General features: G+C 53.7%; 3 protein-coding genes across 3 annotated transcripts; all 3 read left to right on the forward strand.

Moving 5' to 3' along the window:
- Positions 1-17: 17 nt before the first annotated feature.
- BROUX77_008183 (uncharacterized protein) lies at positions 18-4,870 on the forward strand (the record flags this gene model as incomplete). Its single annotated transcript, XM_073753359.1, has 2 exons — positions 18-3,897; positions 4,299-4,870. 2 exons carry the CDS (start codon positions 18-20, stop codon positions 4,868-4,870), a joined length of 4,452 nt encoding a protein of 1,483 aa, XP_073601558.1.
- A 375-nt stretch (positions 4,871-5,245) lies between these two features.
- Positions 5,246-6,547, forward strand: BROUX77_008184 (uncharacterized protein; the record flags this gene model as incomplete). The annotated part of the gene is made up of 1 exon (XM_073753360.1): positions 5,246-6,547. One exon carries the CDS (start codon positions 5,246-5,248, stop codon positions 6,545-6,547), a length of 1,302 nt encoding a protein of 433 aa, XP_073601559.1.
- Positions 6,548-8,315: 1,768 nt separating this feature from the next.
- Positions 8,316-13,163, forward strand: BROUX77_008185 (uncharacterized protein; the record flags this gene model as incomplete). Its single annotated transcript, XM_073753361.1, has 2 exons — positions 8,316-8,374; positions 8,534-13,163. 2 exons carry the CDS (start codon positions 8,316-8,318, stop codon positions 13,161-13,163), a joined length of 4,689 nt encoding a protein of 1,562 aa, XP_073601560.1.
- Positions 13,164-13,546: the final 383 nt, after the last annotated feature.

Genomic DNA, 13,546 nt, shown 5'->3' on the forward strand with positions numbered 1-13,546 from the left:
AGCACAACGTGCACAAAATGAAGGCTGTTCATGAGACAATACTTGAGGCTGCTGCAACCGGAAAGGCGGACATTGTCTGCATCCAGGAGCCTTATACCATAAAACTCAAAGCTGGGTATAGAACATTGACGCAGCCGGGCTTCACCCTGGTTGTGCCGTTTAATGTTAGGAATCTCGAGGCCATGCCTTTGCGCCCGCGGGTCCTGACCTACGTCCGCCAAGGCCTGCCGTTTTCTGTGCTGTTCGAGTTTGGCGATGCTGAGAGTGATATTCAGACCCTGCGCATCCTTGCGTCGGAGCCGTTTTCGCTTCTCAATGTCTACAACGAACGCCAGCTGACTGTGCAGCCTGTCCCCGAGACCCAACCCCGCCCCTATACCATTGAGCGCACCAATCTTTTATCGCGCAATATTGACACCAGTACTTTGCTTCTCGGCGACTTCAATCTCCATCACCATTGGTGGAATTCCCAGCGAGAGCATCCCCACGAACCACGAGCTGACTCTTTTGCTAACTGGCTGATGTCGCAGAATGCCACCCTGATTGTCGACGACGACTACGTTGAACGCAACGGCGGCACATACGTCAACAGCAGCACGACCTCGGTGATCGACCTCGCATTTTCCCTGCGGTCTCGACCGGGCCTGTTTACGAACTGGAGGTATCTTCAGGAGACGGGCTCCGATCACCGGGCCATCAGTTTTGATTACGTCAGCACCACCACACCCAAAACCCTAACACGTAACCCGGCGTTCAACACCAAGACGGCCGACTGGTCGCTGTTTCGCAAGGAATGGCTGGCTGGCCAGGCTGACCTTGAGCTTCAGCTGTCCCTGGCAGAGATTTCTGCAGACGGTGACGCAATGGCGCGACTGCTTTCCGAGGCCCTGCAATCTGCTTGTCAGAGGTGCATGTCAGTGAAGAGGCACAGTGCCCGCGCAAAGCCATGGTGGACGCCCGAGCTACAATCACAACGTCAGGCCGCATCGCGCGCAGAGAGAAGATACAGACGAGGCAGGCTGTCGCTGGTTGAGTTTCATTCGATTCGCAACAAGTACACCCATGCTGTCGAAGATGCTAAGTCTACTCACTGGACTACCTTTCTTTCTGACGCTGACAACGAAAAGGTCTACACAGCCTGGAAATACACCAAGCCAGCTACGGCGAGTTACTTCCCCCCCATCCAGGGGCCAGACGGGTTAGCCAATACCCCCGAGGAGAAGGAAAAGGCTTTCCTGACGCTACTGGGTGCTACGTCTAGCGCAGGTGTCGACCCCCGACCTGACATTGCGGATACACACGACCCCCATCACGACCCCCATCACGACACCCCCCACGACACCCCCCCGAACGACACCGACCGAAGCATATACCCCTGGCCTGACCTTACAGACCACGAGATCAAGGAGGCAATCATGTCCGCCAACGCCAAGAAGGCCCCCGGGCCCGACGGCATGAACGCCAAGATCATCCAGATCGCCTTTGAGGCCCATCCCGCGCCCTTTCTCTCCGTCTACAAAGCCCTGTCTCGCCTCGGAATACACCCCACACTCTGGAAGCAAGCTACTGGGATTGTGCTCGCGAAAGACGGAAAGGCTGATTATTCAGTCGTAAAGTCCTACCGCATCATCTCACTGCTCAACTGTCTAGGCAAAGTGCTCGAGAAAGTCTTTGCGACCCGCTTAGGGTACCTCGCTAATTGCCATGACAGCTCGCTTCTAGACGACACTCAACTGGGAGGCCGCAAACAGCGTTCAGCCATGGACGCCGCTCTCGTATACGTCAGCCACCTGCAGAAGGTCAAGGAGATGAAGCTCGTTCCAAGCACTCTCTTCCTTGACGTCAAGGGCGCTTTCGACCACGTGTCAAAGCCCTGCTTGATGCGCAGCTTACGTGAGCTCGGTCTTCCCCTGGTGTTCCGAAAATGGGTTGCTTCGTTCCTCCAGGACCGTACTGTCGGCCTGCACATCGAGGGTCAGCCGTTTCCGATGACCCCGGTTAACATCGGCATCCCCCAAGGTTCCCCCATCAGTCCTCTACTCTTCCTGTTGTATGCTCGGCATATAGTGGCTCGGGTGGCCGGCGACACACCACAACTTCAGCTGTCGTATATAGACGACTTCAGCGTAACCGTGGCGTCCAAAAGCCCGAGGCGTTCAGCGGCGCTTCTCGAAGAACTCGTGACGGAGCTGCGGGCCAAGGCTCGTGACTACGGCATTGAGTTTGAAGAGAGCAAAACTGAGCTCATCCACTACACCGATGCTGCAAAGTGGGCCTCCCAAACTGTCCGAGTAGGTGATGTCACTGTGCGTCCCCAAAAGATGGTCAAGTGGCTAGGTTTCCATTTCGACAACAGACTTTCGTTTAAACAGCACGTCCAGGCACGGACCCAAAAGGCTGAGATCGCGTTCCGCGGCTTGCTTCGGCTCGCTTCGAACACGCGTGGACTGTCCATCGCGGCACTCCGTCAGCTCTACATCTCCTGTGTGGGTACCGTCGCCGATTACGGATCAATTCTCTGGTATGACCCGTCAAAACCCCAGCTCAGTCTGCAAAGGGTATACCAGAAACTGCAAAGCCAAGCTGCCGCCCGTATCCTAGGTACATTCCGCGGTTCACCAACACGCGCCGTCGAAGTCGAGGCCGGCCTCCCGCCCCCCTCTATTCGATTCGCCAAAGCACGCATGGCCTACGCCGCTCGCACTCTCCGCCTCCAACGCAACCATCCCGTCCGTGTTGCGTCCCAACCCGACAAGGACGAGCTTGCCCCCGATGACTCAGACCTGCCTCTCCTGGGGCATAACATGAGTGTCAAGACTCGACTCGGCTGCATCATGCGCGAGTTGAAGCCATTGGTGGCAGGCATGTGGAGACGAGAACGTCGCCGACAGGAGTGGGATAGTCCCTGGCAGCCGCCACTGACCGACCGCATCTCCATCGTCGTCGACCCTGGACCCAAGGAGGACGCTGCCGTCAGGCATGCCCAGTTCTTGTCAAGACTTCCGAACGATGCCGTCACCGTGTATACGGACGGCTCCAAAGAAGGCTCCAGGTGCTCGCTTGCAGCGTGCGTGGTCGATACCAAAACCGGTGAAATCAAAACGAAAGTCAGTCATCGACTGCAAGATGTGGAGGTTGCAGACTGCGAGAGCGCCGCCATCGTGGAGGCACTCACGCTCCTCGCCAAAACAGAAAAAATAACAAAGCAAGCTCGCCCCTGCTATGTGTTTGTCGACAGCCAAGCTGCCATTGCGCGGCTCCGCAAGCACGGCCACTTCGCGTGGCAGGCCCGCCGCGTCCTAGGTACATTCACGTCGCCAGTCACGGTGATGTGGTGTCCCGGGCACATGGGCATAGTGGGGAACGAGATTGCAGACGCGGTTGCACGCCAGGCTCTCGAGAGTGATGATGAACGCAAGTTCAGCTCACTGGGCAGTGTCTTCGCCAGGGTTAGGAGGTTTACCATGGACAAGTGGGAGACTCTCTGGGCTTTTGAGCGAGACACCGCCGCTGGTCCCTCCCACGGCTCGCACTACCTGCGTACCATCGGTGGTGATCCAGTTCTCCGTGCTAAGGCGCCCAAGGTTTCCGGACCAAGATGGCTAACCTCGGCGTACTTCCAGATGAAGGTGGGTAAAGGCAACTTGTTGCCCTACCTGCTGCTCATCAAGAAGACGGACTCGGACCGGTGCCGCCGTTGTCAAGAACATGAAAGCGAGAGCGTTGAGCATGTGCTGCTGCACTGCGCCGCATTTTCTGCAGAGCGTCAAGAGATGGCCATGGCATTGAGTCCTAAGTCGCTAGATCTCCCGACGCTCTTCAATACGAATAACGGAACCGAGGTGCTGCTGAAGTTTGTTCGCAAGACGGGTTTTTGCACGAAGGCCTGGGTAGAAGGTGTGGGGAGAAGAGAAAGTAGTGGTGGGAGGAGAGTGGAGGAAGTTGAGGAGTGAGGAGGAGTTGGTGCTTGTGTCTTTGGACAAATTACTGTGTCGACCACGACGTATTTCCTTTGTCGTTGATTTTTGCTGGAGTTTGGATGTTGTTTTATTGTACCTTGCTATGTGTAGATTTACTGCACCTCGCCATAACCCTATCAGGTTCCATGCGAGTAATGAATAAAAAAAAAAAAAAAAAAAAACTCACGATCTACACAGACCAACCTGTGCCATAAGCGCATCTTCATAGGTCGCCGACCTTCGGCGTTGTGGAAAAGAAGAGTGGGGTAGGTCTCATGCATAACCCTTAGCATGAGCAGTGTCAGGATAGCTATTCATGACAATGGACCTGGGGCCCAGTCGAAGAACGAGCTTTCGAGACGCTGAAGAACCTTTTTATTACCGCCCCGGTTCTAGCGATGTGGGACGAAGACAGGAAGACGATCGTGGAATGCGACTGTTCTGGATGGGCCCTGGGAGGAACTCTATCCCAAGTGGACGACGAAGGCGAACTGCGCCCAGTAGCATTCTTTTCCAAGAAGCTGTCCCCTGCCGAGGTCAACTATGAGATTCACGACAAAGAGCTCCTGGCAGTTGTGAAGTGCTTGGAAGAGTGGAGGGGCGAATTGAAGAGTCTTGGCGCCCCCTTCAAAATATTGACCGACCACAAGAACCTGCAATACTTTATGACGACACGGAAACTTTCAGAGCGGCAGGTTCGGTGGTCCCAGAAGCTTTCAGAATACGACTTCCAGCTTGAGTTCCGATCAGGAAGCAAAAGTGGTAAACCCGACGCCCTTAGCAGACGAGAACAAGACATTCCTCAAGGCGAAGACGACGACAGGTTAAAATCTCGGATCATGAGACTTGTCAAGGACCATTGGGTGTCACCAGATGCAGCAGTAACTGTAACGATCTATGGATCGAGGTAGGCTCAGGCTCCGCCCTCACCGCCGTTTACACCGCCGTCCACACCGCCTTGCACACCGCCGTTACTCACCGCCTGCCAAACCCGTGTGCACACCGTCGTTGTCAAGGGTACGCGTCATACCTCTACCGCGCGTATATAGATAGTGTTGTTTCCGCCCGTTTTCTTGTACATTAGTCTTTTCTCTTTATCTGTTTCTTAATTTATTTCTGCTGTTCTAAAAGCGTTCTCCTTTAGACCGTAAAGCCTTACAATAGAAACAGATCTACCCTTGTTTACACTGTCCTCGTTTCTTTTACCCTGTCTTCGTACCTTTTCCTCGTTACCACCCGCCACCTGTACATCGTTTCTCTCTGTTCCTCTTTTGTTCCACCGTCACATGCCCTACTGTGCACCTACCACCGACCCCGACTCTGACACCACTTCCAACAACACCGTCTTCTTCGACTCTGAGCCTCCTCCGACAGCCATGTCCGATCCTACTGTCCCTGTTCCAGCCCCGGCGGCCCCGTCGCTTCAAGATCTGCTGCAAGCCATCCAGCAGCTCAACGAGAAGCACGACCACGCGCAACAACAATTGCGCGACGAGTTCAACAGTGGCCAACAAAAACGAGATCAGGCCATCGCCGATCTCCAAGCTTTTGCCCGTGCTGCCACCGCTACTTCCGCTCCCGCCGTCGTCCCTGCGTCCCCTGTCCCCACTGCTGTCCCCGCTGCTCCCGTGCCCGTTGCAACTACGGAAAGAAACCTCGAACCGAGGAAGCGTGCCCTCCCGGATATCGCCTTGTTTTCCGGCCAACGCTCTGCCTACCGCGTCTGGGCCCTGAGTGCCCGCTCCAAGCTTGCACTGGACAGCGAGTCAATCGGTGACCACCGCAAGCAATACGCGTACCTTTTTGCGCGTATGACGGTAGAAGCCCAGAACCTCGTCGTGGCGTACTTCGAGCAGGGCTTGCTGAACGACACCGGGCCCCACCAGTTCCTGGAGTACTTGGACTCCATATTCATCGACCCCTTTGCTGCTGACCGTGCTCTCTTCCACCTGGACAACATGCGCCAGGGACCCTCTGAACCCTTCGCCTTGTTCCTGCCCCGCTTCGAAAAAGTCCTCCAGGACGCCAACATCATTGGCGACCGCAACCGCATTTCGAAGTTGCAAACCGCCATGGCGCCTGCCCTCCGACAAGCGATGGTCTATGTCAACGTCCCCGCGACGTACCCTGAATTTACCAACTGCATGCAAAACGTCGCTTCCAAGGCTGAGCAATTCCTACCTCGTCCCCGCCGCGGCCACTACTCCGCTTTCACTGATAACACGACCTACTCTCCGTACGCTGCCCACCCTGTTTCCCCTGCTCCTGCTGGCCCTTTTGTTTCCTCCGTTCCCCCGTCGGCTGCTGCTCGTCACCCCGATGCTATGGATTGGACTCCCACTGTCACTGCCACGGCCCTTCAGCCCCTGACCGACGAGGAGCGCGAGCGCCTCCGCCGCAACCGCGCCTGCTTCCGCTGCCGCCAGACTGGCCATCTGCGCCAGAACTGTCCACTGAACTTTGTCCCCACTACTACCGTCCCTGTCCGCTCCACCAACCTTCCCCAGCTTGCTGCGCCGACCCCAGCTCTGCCCCTGCCTGTGCCCACGCCCGCGTCCCGCGACATGTCGGGAAATGGAGAGCTCTAGGCGAACGTCGCCGTCTAGAGCCCCAAGGAGAGAAGATCGCTCGGGAGGAAATGGGGGCTAGAGGTACCTATATAGATGTTGTTCTCAATAAAACTTGTTCTACCTCTGCCTTCGTCGACTCCGGTTGCCTGTGTCTTGCCACCGTCTCTCCGCGCACCGCCACCCGCGCCCACGCTACTATCCTGCCCATCTGCCCTCGTCCAATTTTTTTTTTTTTTTTTTTATTCATTACTCGCATGGAACCTGGCAGGGTTATGGCGAGGTGTATATTAATACTATACACGAATCAAGGTTTAACGGAATCTCAAACAAGCTAGCTACTATACATAATATACTCCAATCCCCTGGCAGGGAGGCAGTTACATCTAAGATCCCACAAATATAATCCCCAAGTTATGACAGAAAGGAAATACATGAATAGCTTTTGGTATGAATTTCCAACGAGCAGCACTAACCCCAAGTGCCCCAGTTAAGGTTGACTGCTCGTAGAAAATTGGCGTCACTGGTAGGAATCGAACCTACGACTTCTCGGTAGCCAACCGAAAAGCCTTGCCAGGTGCTATACCACTGCACCACAGCGACGAATCCATCCCTTGTCTAAGTGGTCTGCGAGCGTCTTGCGCAGAACCAATAATTCATCTCTCGACATGTTGTACAGGGGGCCCCATGGGACCTCTTTGTCTCGTCCTTGTTCGTCTTTCTTCATCTTTATAGCGTGGTCGATGCCTGGTCGGTTGGGCGGTAAATCTCCTTCGCCATCGTCTAGGAAAATCGGTGCTAAATGCTTGAGTTCCTGCGGGAGTCTCTCGGAAATCTGTTCTCTTGTGAGGCGGGCTTTCACTTCGAGGGCCTTGTTGATGTCTTGAATGGAGGCCGAAAACACTTGTAGCTTCTGTTTGCTCTTCCTTCCTCGTCGAATCTCTGCGGCAAAAACTGCTGCCATCACCATGCTTGCTTTGGGGGCGCCAGCGTGCGCTTCACGCCAGCCTTTCTCTCGGACAATAAGTCGGTCTCCTTGATCCTTGAAGGTAATCATTCGCTCTTTCGCGGAGTACACGACGTCGTTCTTCTCCATCCAGGGCTTTCCCAGGATCATGTCGTAGGCTAAATTCGGTATCACGTAACCGTAGACTCTCTCTGTTACGGGTCGTGGACCCGATGTTGGATCATCTTTGGGCTGATCCATGTTGACCCACTTTTTGTGTGATTTGAAGTTGGGTCCACTTTCGGGTTAGGGTTTGTGGACCCACTTTTAGTCGACCAGGGTGCGACCCACTTTTTGTGTCACAAGGGTCGGGACCCACTTTTATGTGCACGGATGTTGCTCCACTTTTATTGTACAGGGGTCATAGGGCTGGTTGCCCTGGTGGGGCGCACACAACTGGATTGTCGAACGCCTATAAAGCAGAGCCAGTTCCCCCATCTTTAGTTTAGATTTTCTTCTTCCTTTTCTTTCTTTTCTTCCCTATGTTAAAGATAATAAACAGCATTTGGTCATAACTATGAGATTCTCTCATACTTAGTGAAACCCGTCACATATTATCTTTAACATCTTCTTGAGTTTTCTCACGATCCCCTGGAGTTACGGGATCCGTTCAAGAAGTTTTATATACAGTTTTCATCCCTCTATTTGGATATGTTCCTATCCCTGTTCTACCTGTTTGTTTTTATCCTATTTGGGCAAGTGCAATCTTATGCCATGTTGAGCCCTAGGACCCCCAGTTTTCCGCCTTTCCTCCCCGCCACGTTGCCACCCCAGGTCGCCACCATGCCCCAGCAGACCGAAGTCAACCCGCAGCCTGATGTTACCACGTTCCAGTTGTTACAGTCAGTGCATCAGCTGTTATCGAGCCAACAATGTTCCCCCTCTCCCACACACAATATCTCATGGCCCCAGTGGGATGGTCAGCCCTCTTCGTTCAAGCGTTTCTTCAATCAACTGAAGCTTAGAGCCCGGATCAGCCATCGCCACCGCCTCACTCCCAGCGAAATATGTTTCGAAATCTTTATGAGTATTCCCCAAAGCCAGCAGCCACGTTTGGATCTTTGGCTCGATCAAGGGGAAGCTCACGACTGGGACTGGGAGAAGCTTTTAGAACACATCAACGACCAGTTCACCGACAAGCAAGCTGTGATGAAGGCAGGTCAGAAGTTGATGACCATGAGAATGGGAGAAGCGCAGACTTTCAACGCGTTTCTGCAAGACTACGAATATTCGCTGAGCGCCTGTGGAGGTTGGCATTGGCCCGACAGATGCAAGATCCTATTCATAGATGCGGCCCTCAACGACACATTACAGTACCACCTCACTCCGAAGAAGTTACCCGACGACGATTACAACAAGTGGGTGACGAAAGTACGGACTATAGCTGGAAGAGTTGAGTGCTTGCCGCAATACGAAGCAAGATATAGAGAAGGATCTAGCAGCACGTGGTATGTGCAACAGCCAGTCGACCAAGAGGAGTTCCCGATCCCTGAAGCCGCGGAAGAATCGACAGACGAAGAAGACACCGAAGACGGACCCGAAGTACAGGTCCGGAAAGTACAGTTTCAGCAGAAGTCAGAAGTAGCAGCGTTGATCTCCCAGTTGGAGACCGCTGCCAAGATTATAGAAAAGAAGAGCCAGCAGAAGTTTGCTGAACCCCCGAAGCCACGAGCGCCATGGAGAGCGCAATCTGATATCGAAAAGGCACGACTACGACAAGCCTGTTTCCGTTGTTTAGAGCAGGGCCATCGTTCGTTTAGGTGCCCGAAGTTTCGCCCAGCAGAATCGCCCGCAGAAGTACATGCAACGACAACCCCGGAGAACCACAGTATCGACAAGAAGGTTACCAGGAGAGAATCCCCCACGAAGGACCGGCATGAACCTATTTCGCCACGAAAGACAAAGATTACGGATGCCCCCAAACAAGCGATTTCCCAGATGCATTCGTCCCCGTTCCTGATCGAAGCTTTTATCGACAACTCCTTCTACTGTGACGCCTTGTTCGATAGCGGATGCCTAGTAACGTCAGCCTTCAACGAATCGTTGGTGAAAAAGAAAGGCTTGCAACGGATGCCGATAACGAAGCGTGAGCTACGGTTAGCCGAGAATGACGAAAAGAAGAGATGGATTTCGGAAATTGCCTTTTGTGAGCTCGACATCGACGGACGCAAAGAAACAGTCTATGGTTACGTTATCCCCAATCTAGCTTACGACATGATTTTGGGAAAGCCATGGATGGAGCGCAACGATGTCGTTTATTTGGCCAAGGAACGAGTTATTCGTCTAGGTTCCGGAGCTGACGCCCTTATGGTTCGAGAGAAAGGTTGGCTCGACGCGCATGTTCCAGGCGCAAAGGCAAACATGGTTATGGCCTCTGTTTTCGCCGCTGAGATTCGCCATAGCAAGAAAAAGAAGGAAGAGATCCAGGTTTTCGCCGCCACGATCCACGACATCAACAAGGCTCTTGAAGTTAAGCGTCGCATGACCCTAGGAGAGATTACCGAGCAGCTTCCCGAAGAACTGAAGCACCTCGGCCACGTGTTTTTAGACGATGAGAAACGAGATTTGCCGCCCAACCGCCCCGGTATCGACCACGCTATCAAGTTAACCAAGGACAACAACGGCAAAGAGAAAGAAGTCCCGTGGGGCCCGCTGTACGGTATGTCTCGAGATGAACTCTTGGTCCTGCGTAAAACACTTTCGGATCACTTGGACAAGAATTGGATCCGAGCCAGCAGTTCGCCCGGTGGTGCGCCAGTCCTGTTTGTACGAAAGCCCGGGGGTGGCCTACGATTCTGTGTCGACTACCGTGGTATCAACGCCATCACGGAGAAAGACCGCTACCCCCTGCCCCTCATTAGCGAGACGCTGCGTTCGTTAGCCAAGGCCCGTTACTTCACCAAGGTTGACGTCCGCGCTGCGTTTCACAAGATTCGTGTCAAAGAGGGCGATGAATGGAAGACGGCTTTCCGGACAAGATTTGGACTATACGAGTGGCTTGTTACGCCTTTTGGACTTACTGGAGCACCAGCGACCTTCCAAAGATACATCAACAGCACTCTGCGTGAACATTTGGACGATTTCTGTTCCGCCTACCTCGACGATGTGTTGATTTATACCGATGGTAGTCGCAAGGAGCACATGGAAAAGGTCGAGCTCGTGCTGAAGAAGTTGGGAGATGCGGGTCTGTGTTTGGACCTTAACAAGTGCGAGTTCGCAGTTACGGAAACGAAGTATTTGGGTTTCATCATTCAGGCCGGCCAAGGAGTCAAGGTTGACCCAGCGAAGGTTGCCGCTATACGAGAATGGGTTCCGCCGACCAACGTCAAAGGGGTCCGCAGTTTTATCGGATTCGCCAATTTTTATCGTCAGTTCATCGACTCGTTTAGCGAAGTGGCGGCCCCTTTGGTCAGTTTAACGAAGAAGGGTGTCCCGTGGAAATGGGGCCAAGCCGAAGAGAGCGCGTTCGAGACGCTCAAGAATTTGTTCATCACGGCACCAGTTTTAGCAATGTGGGACGAAGACCGAACGACGGTGGTGGAGTGCGACTGCTCTGGTTGGGCACTTGGAGGCACTCTATCCCAGGTTGATGATGACGGCAAGTTGCGTCCGGTTGCGTTTTTCTCCAAGAAGTTGAGTCCTGCCGAAGTTAACTACGAGATTCATGACAAGGAGCTTTTGGCAGTGGTTAAGTGCCTTGAGGAATGGCGAGGCGAACTTAAGAGTTTGGGAGCGCCTTTCAAGATTTTGTCCGACCACAAGAACCTACAGTATTTCATGACGACTCGCAAACTTTCGGAGCGCCAGGTTCGGTGGTCGCAGATGCTTTCGGAGTTCGATTTTAAGCTGGAGTTTCGGTCAGGCAGCAAGAGTGGAAAGCCCGACGCCCTCAGTCGACGACAGCAAGATGTTCCGCAAGGCGAAGATGACGACCGCCTGAAGTCTCGGATCATGAAGCTCATCAAGGACCAATGGATTCCCCACACAGCAACGGTGCCTGTGGCAGCTGGTGACATCGCAGAAAGCCCCGACAATGTCCCGGACGGATCACGACTGTTTGTGCAACCGCACCTCCAAGAGCTTTGGGACCAAGCGAAGGACCACGACTCGGATATGCAGGAAATGTACCAAGCTTTGGCAGCAGGCGAACGAAGTTTTCCCCCGTCGCTGACCAAGAAGATAACGATATCCATAGCCGAGTGCGAATTCGACCAACGTGGAGCACTGTTATATCGCCACAAGTTGTTTGTTCCAGAATGGGAACCCCTACGGACGGCACTGATTCAGAAGACGCACGACTCACACATCACAGGCCACCCCGGACGCGACGGCACGCTTGCCATTCTGTCCCGCGAGTTTTTCTGGCCAGGTATATCGCGAGATGTGAGACGTTTTTGTGCGAACTGCAATGTTTGTGGGCGGTCGAAAGTGTGGCGCGAGCGTAAGAAGGGATTACTGTTGCCGCTTCCGATCCCGCAGCGACCCCACTCGGAGCTGGGTATAGACTTCATGACTGAGCTCCCCGCGAAGAAATCGGGAGATCCCCGCTACCTGATGGTGATTGTTGACCGTCTAACGGGAGGTGTTGCCTTGGAAGCCATGAACACGATGAAGGCCGAACAATGTGCAGAGAGTTTTCTGCAGTGTTACTGGAAGCACCATGGTTTCCCGCGCGCGCTGGTCTCTGATCGAGGCACTAACTGGACGAGCGAGTTTTGGACTCATCTTTGCAAGCTTACTGGTATCGAACAACGGTTGTCGACAGGTTTCCACCCACAGACTGACGGCGCAACGGAACGGATGAATCAAGAAGTTTTGACATACTTGCGATCGTTCATCACCTATTCGCAGTATGATTGGCCAGACTTGCTCCCCTCGGCCATGTTGGCGATCAACAACCGGAATACCTCGATGGGAATGAGTCCGTTTTTCCTGACGCACGGTTATCACGTCAGCCCAATCGAGCAAGTTACAGCAGAAGAGTCCGTTCCGCGAAGGCTAGAACACCGAGACGCCGAGAAGTTCATTCAGAGACTCCACGAAGGCTGGGAGCTAGCACAGGCAGCCATGGCAGCGCGACAACAGGACATGGAAGATCAGGCCAACCGATCGAGAGGCCCCCAGGTTCGGTTCGAAGTCGGAGACACCGTGTGGCTAAAGCTCAAGAATATTTCGACGCCGCAGCTATCAAAGAAGCTTTCCTGGACGAACGCGATGTACAAAGTCAGGAAGATTGTCTCTCCCCACGTTGTTGAGTTGGACGTGCCGACAAATGTTCACCCGAGATTCCACGTCGATTTGCTCAAGCCCGCCAGCCAGAACCCGTTCCCGTCGCAAGAAACGGACGACACGCAACCGCCGCCAATTGAAGAAAACGAATACGGCGAACCCGAGTACCTTGTTGAACGAATCCTGAGAAGCCGCCAGAGACGCGTTGGAAGAGGCTACCGCAGAGAAGTTCTTGTCAAATGGGCCGGATACGCAGAGCCAGATTGGAGACCGCGCGTTGATTTCGAGGACACCGAAGCGCTTGAGATGTTTGAAGCCGAGTTTGGAACAGAAGACGATGTGGGCGTACCAGAAGCTGACGCCCGGACAGGCCCCCGCACACGGACGAGAGGAGGGGGGTAATGTTACGGGTCGTGGACCCGATGTTGGATCATCTTTGGGCTGATCCATGTTGACCCACTTTTTGTGTGATTTGAAGTTGGGTCCACTTTCGGGTTAGGGTTTGTGGACCCACTTTTAGTCGACCAGGGTGCGACCCACTTTTTGTGTCACAAGGGTCGGGACCCACTTTTATGTGCACGGATGTTGCTCCACTTTTATTGTACAGGGGTCATAGGGCTGGTTGCCCTGGTGGGGCGCACACAACTGGATTGTCGAACGCCTATAAAGCAGAGCCAGTTCCCCCATCTTTAGTTTAGATTTTCTTCTTCCTTTTCTTTCTTTTCTTCCCTATGTTAAAGATAATAAACAGCATTTGGTCATAACTATGAGATTCTCTCATACTT

Source organism: Berkeleyomyces rouxiae (assembly GCF_048999995.1).
Source record: "Berkeleyomyces rouxiae strain 22BRR77 chromosome Unknown BrBRR77_ptg000014l, whole genome shotgun sequence".
NCBI lineage: Eukaryota > Fungi > Ascomycota > Sordariomycetes > Microascales > Ceratocystidaceae > Berkeleyomyces > Berkeleyomyces rouxiae.